This window comes from Myripristis murdjan, chromosome 21 (genome assembly GCF_902150065.1).
Source record: "Myripristis murdjan chromosome 21, fMyrMur1.1, whole genome shotgun sequence".
Classification (NCBI taxonomy): domain Eukaryota; kingdom Metazoa; phylum Chordata; class Actinopteri; order Holocentriformes; family Holocentridae; genus Myripristis; species Myripristis murdjan.
The window spans coordinates 6846501-6852500 of record NC_044000.1 but is presented as its reverse complement, the minus strand read 5'-3'; the positions used below and the strand labels follow the sequence as shown (position 1 = coordinate 6852500).

At 39.1% G+C, this 6000-nt stretch overlaps 1 protein-coding gene across 1 annotated transcript in view; it reads left to right on the top strand.

Annotated features, from left to right (window-relative positions):
- The window catches only part of edar (ectodysplasin A receptor), a 49037-nt gene that overhangs the window by 17118 nt on the left and 25919 nt on the right, over positions 1–6000 (top strand). Inside the window, exons 2-3 of the mRNA XM_030081497.1 lie at positions 1140–1205; positions 5753–5875. Of these exons, the coding sequence (XP_029937357.1) occupies positions 1155–1205; positions 5753–5875 (174 nt within the window). The 5' untranslated portion in view covers positions 1140–1154. The remainder of the gene's footprint in view (positions 1–1139; positions 1206–5752; positions 5876–6000) is intronic.

The following is a 6000-nucleotide window of genomic DNA, read 5'->3' as shown; positions in this document are numbered from 1 at the left end:
TTTAAAACCAGTTACAAATGGAACACAAATAGAAACCAGAACACTCCCGATACCAAAATCCTGTACTTTGCCCACTGATTCTAAACATCAGTTTCTTGTATCACACCACAAATTGTGAAAAATTATTGAGGATTACATGGTTTTGAGTGGAGAGTTTGGTTTTGACTTGGAAGTTTGAAGTTTGTGAAGATGCAGTTAGAGATGCCGTCTTAGAAATCAAGAACAACTCTAGTAGAGCAGATCTGGTTATGTCATTTCAACAGGGGTGATACACTAATTAATTTTTTTTGTGATTACTATAGACATATATCCCTGCAGGAGTTATAGTTACCAGTCAGATAACCTATATGTTGTTAAGCAAACCTCATCCTCATCTGCAGCTTTTTGGGAGATTCCAAAATCATTCACGTGTCATTGGTATATCATTAGCTCCAGTGGTGTATTACAATAACTATAACTCTCATGGTTATACTATTATAAAATAAGTTTTATTTATTTATTTACTTATTACAGTGAGCTTTACTTAAGGCCCACATGATGTTGACGGTGGGCTCCATTCTTTAGCATACATACACCATACTCTCAAACTGATCATTTACACAGCACACATGTGTGATAATGCTTCCATGCAAACAATTTTGCATACACTATATTAAGTAATATCATGTCACTAGCATCCAAAGGCACCAAGCAGACATTTTTACCTGCTCTTCAAGTATTTTGGGGGGTTGACAAAAAGTTTAGAGTGTGAGATAGATGTGACAGAGTGAGATAAATTTTTATTATATCATGAAGCGGCATCATTGTCATGCACTGAAGCCGAGATGTGGCTGAGGTTAGATTACAGTGATGTGGGCTACGAGGTATGAGGCAGAGGAATGCCATGGGCGGTGCCGCCGCCATCAAATGTTTATGAGCAATGACGTGTTCACTGGTAACGGGACAGTGAAATCAGGACCACACACACATGGGTGCACGCTTACAGCACTACTGTTGCAGGAACTCTGACATTCATGACTGTGCTGTTTCAAGAATGCAGCTGGATGCACAAGCTTGAATGTAGGGAGGGTTTATAGCATATAAGAGCGGTGAATGACTGTTTCTCGCTCTCTCTCTCTTGCTCTTTGTGTCTCTTCCAGTAGGAAGAGGTCAAGATGTCCCAGAGGAGAGGTCAGATGAAGTCCATCCTCCTGTCTTCATTGCTGGTAAGTTTTGTTTTTGTACTTTTCCCTTCTCCTCTCCTCTGCCCTCCTAACACTCTTCTTCCTTAACCACATTTTCCAAATCACTTCATCTTCCTTTCAAACCTGATTTATATTCCCTTTAAGTCTATTTCCATTTACTCCTCCTGTTTGTTCTCCTCCCTCTCCCTCCTGTTGGTCCTCCCCCGTCACTCCCACTCCAGTTTTTTCCCACCGCTTCCTTTTCTACTCCTCTTCGCTGTCTCTCTGTCACGTCCTCTTCAAAATATTGGCGGTCAGCAGCTTTAATCCAAAAATATCTATATTGCTATCGGGCTTCAGGAACCCATATTATTTGATTGCCGCACTATGTACACATTTAATGCTACACTTGGCACAGCGGCATGCAGACTTTAGGTATAATCTGCCAGCATCTTGCGCAACTCTGCAGCACTTGTACCAATTAGTCAACCTTAGAGTTATTTAGAGAGCAGGTATCTTTATAATCTGACAGAGAATCTAAAGACTCTGCTTGTTTTGATGTTGAAACTCACTGGCGGCATTCCCAAGAGCCGCCACCTCCTCCTCCTCATCCTCCTCCTCCTCCTCCTCCTCCTCCTCTTCCCATTAGGCATTATGTTTACATGCAGGCTGCACCCGGAACACTTCACTCAAAAAGGAAGAAATTGTTGCATTGGATTAAATCAGCGGTGTCAAATCACTAAACCTCTGAGCTGTGGCAAAGTTCATGCATTTGATATAAACTGCCACTAAATCGAAAAACACTCAGACTTTTTTTCCGGAGACAAAGTGGAGCAATGACTGTTGACTGACAAGATATTATTGTTTGGTGAATGGAGGAAATAATTTTGATGTATAACACCAAACTATCACGTTTTATCGGCTCTTGATCTTTACTCTTTATTTTAATGAAAGGCAATATAAGGTCAACTCTGAACCTAATCAGTCTGAATGCTGGAAAAAAACTCAATTTTACCCAGTCATTTAGTCTCACATTCAGTGTTTTTCCTTAAAACAAGTGAAAAAACTCTGCCAGCGGGATGAGATAATCCCACTTGTTTCCAGAATTTCCTTGACTCAAGTGTCATTTACTTGATCCTAGTGGAGTGATCTGCCTCATTCTGCCTTGTTACAACACATTAATACATGTTCCCAGAAACATTATTCAAACAAGGGCAACTGCATCGGAAAACAAGAGGGATTATGTCACCCCACAGGCAGATTTTTTCGCTTGTTTGAAGAAAAACAAGATTTCAACACAGAATACTAGACTAAATTGTCTCTTAAGATGATTTTTTTTTTTGCAGTGAGGGTTCACTTATAAAACAAGCCTGTCACGTTGATGGAGGTCAGTGCATTTTGGATCAGAATACCCGTACTAAGATAAAGTGGCTGTAGGTTGGAAACCTCTATATACAGTAGATTTGCTATTGCAGTGGTATTGGAGTGTGTGCATACAGTATAAATGTGTTTGCATGTGTGTGTGTAATTGGTTGTGTGGTTAGCCAGCGGTCACAAGCATTGACTGAATACTACCCTCACTTATTCTCTGCAGTCATAACCCTATTACACACACACACACACACACACACACACACACACACACACACTTCTCCTTGCTATGGCAGGGCATTTCTTAAAGGACATTTCTTTATTCTTGTTGTAGTCCATCTATTAGACTGCACACATACTCTAAATTATTACTGACCATTTTCCAAAGCATACCAGCACTTGTTTACATTCTTGGACGTGTTTTTCCTGCAGCCATCCGTTTCCAGTGCACATCCTGCTCTAATTAATTTTTGTTGAAGTTACTTCATTGTTTGATTTGATAGTTTTGCAGGTCCTCTGGTATGTTCCTGTACTAGAAGCTTTGGTATCTATTCTTTCCTTTTGGTAGCCTGACAAAGTTTTTTTTTAAAAGAAAGAAGCAGCCAAATCCACATCATCCTTCTCATTATGTTCAATTGTTCTTATCAGTTGTCTTCTGAGTTTAATTTTCCAACAAACAACACATGGATCCAGAAGTCCCAGATCCCTGAGCTTCTCATAAGACATGCAGACTTTTCAAAACAACGATAAATTAAATCTGACAAAAATTAATTAGGGCAGGTTGCTCGCTGTGGATGAATTACCCATCTGAAGCAGAGTTTCAAGTCTCTGCAAGTTGATTTTCGTACTTGCAAGGAAATGAATGGAAACAAATGACTGCCTGAGGTAGGAAACCCACAGTCAAAAATATAAACAAATGTGGTATGCTTTGGAAAATGGTCGATGGTGATGTTAAGTAGGCATGCAACGTACGGCATGGGTTAAAACATGACTAAAAACTGGAATTATCATTTAAAGCAGAGATGGTGTGTGGATGCTGCGCTGTGCACGCTCACGTTTTATGTGTTAGCGAGGGGGCACAAAGAGGGAGAGGTTATTAAAAGACATAGATAAAGAGAGGAGATGGAGAAAAGCTGGGGTGTTAGTCATGCACTCATGTATTTTCCCATCCCTCCATCATTTTCTAAGCTACAGAGGATTTTTTTCAAGCCATTCATTGTGATAGGAACAACACTCTACTGTGGGGGCAAGGCTAAATACCAGCTGCTACTTATTACCACGAGCCAGAATGATCCAGTGCCACACACACACATACACACATCCTTTAGCACTCTATAAATCATTAGACATGCTAACAGTGATCTCCACTAATCTCTGTGTCAGAGAGGATAAAGATGGGATATGATGCATTTGTTTTTTCCGTTATTTAGTGGTTTGGTTTTTCACTAATTAAAATGATGACATTCATTCTTAGGCATATTGATGTTACTGGATAAAGGTGCAGGGCCTTAATGCAGTTATTTATCACTGAAGATGGTGAAATGCAATCATAATTAACTTTTAAATGTTTTTAAAACAAAAACAAGCAAATAAAAATGATGCAGTGGATGTCAACACTTTTTATTGGACTAGCATGATTAAAACAGATTCTGTGAAACGATTATCCTGGATGTCAGTGGAGGGCTTTTGTGTTCCAGGACGGCTTAAATGATGTTTCAGAAGCTCTTCCATAACAGCAAAACACTGAAAACTTGTCATATATGTGCAATCTGGCTTTCATTCACATTGCTTCATTCTCTCATATATAGGTTATATACAGATAAATAGATAAAGATAGATTACAGGCAATGGAGCATCCTTGCTGTTTTTTTTCTGTACATCAGTTGCTGTTCAGGGAGGCTACACATAGATTTTGGATTTGCATTGGCTTTCTATTGCTTGACAATGGTGTTTGCTTTAAGAAAATTATTCCCAAAGTTGTAGTTTTTCCTGCTGGAACAGTCACATCAGTGTCAATTTGAGCTGATTTTATGACACATTGAAGGACATCCGAGCTCCTCAAAACTTGCCACAATAATAATACAGTTGTAATACAGGAATAATATGAAAGAAACTGACATCCAATCAAAATTCCTAAGAGGTGAGAGAGGAGAAGAGACAAAAAAGGAGGGGGGAGAGAAGGACAAGGAGAGGGAAAGAATTCATTTTATTCAGCTACATTTTATCTGGTTCCTTTTACCACTTTGCTCATCTCCTGTTATAAATATCCTCTTTATTGCTTATTTTATGGCTTATGCTTTTCCATTAATGCCATTTCATCTGCAACCTCCCTCCATGTTTTAACAGGAGGCAGGCACTCAAAAAATCCTAATTAAATATTTATGTTTTTTTTGTTTTGTTTTGTTTTTTGTTTTTTTTTCTGAAAGTGTAATGCTTAAATTGTTTGGCTCTATCTCTAGTCTCAAATTAAAAATTTTTTTAGATAATCCTTTTACCATCTATCCTCAACATGTTCAGAGGTGGGCATCGATGAAGGATATGGGTACGGTGTGCTTGTGTTTTGATGTAGTTTCTTCAACAGCACAGGATTACTCATGATATTAACTAAAGTGACAGTTCACCCTAATACAACATCTGACCCATAAAACATCTTGACCCTAAGACTGTAGGTCACACAGGTAGTTTTTAACCACCAAGGGCAATGAAAAAAAAAACAAAAAGCCATGTAATTTTCAGCATTTACCGCAGCATTTGATGCGGTAAATGCCAGCTGAGTTCCAGGAAGCGCCTTTGAACAAACAGACATCTCGTACTTTCTGGCAGAACACGTCCCCTTTCACCAGTTGACTGAGGTGTGTAGCACAAAGCATTATGGTTATTTGAGAGTTTACATTTATGCGACCCACAAACCCTGAAGGACTATGACCAAAATCTTACAAACTAGTGAAATAGGTTTTTCATTCATTTACCCTCTTTTTAAAAATGTTACTGTAAAGTAAAAAAAAAAAGAATGTGTTGCATTACAAAGCCATAGGATTACTTTGCATGTTATTAGAAACATCCATGTTTACCTTCCTATTTCATGTCAAAATAGCTTTAAAAAAAAAAAAGGTATTTTACCCATTTTTTGTTTTGATGCATGCAGTGAATTATGCAAAAGTCTAATTTGAGGTATTGCTCACACACTATTCCCGTTGTGTGCCTGCCCTTGGCTCTAGGTCTGCTGCATGTTCTCGGCTGGTGCAGAGTACGCCAGCTGTGGAGAGTTTGAGTTCTTCAACCAGACCAGTAACAGCTGCCAGGCCTGCCCTCAGTGCCAGCCGGGACAGGAACCATATATGGTGAGACACACACACAAACATTTGTCACGCTAAGCTGTGATCAAAGCCAAAGTCTGTTTCATTTTTATGTTCGACAACGCTATCCGCTCTGTTACTTCAGGATGTTAATTAGCTCGCTTGCATGT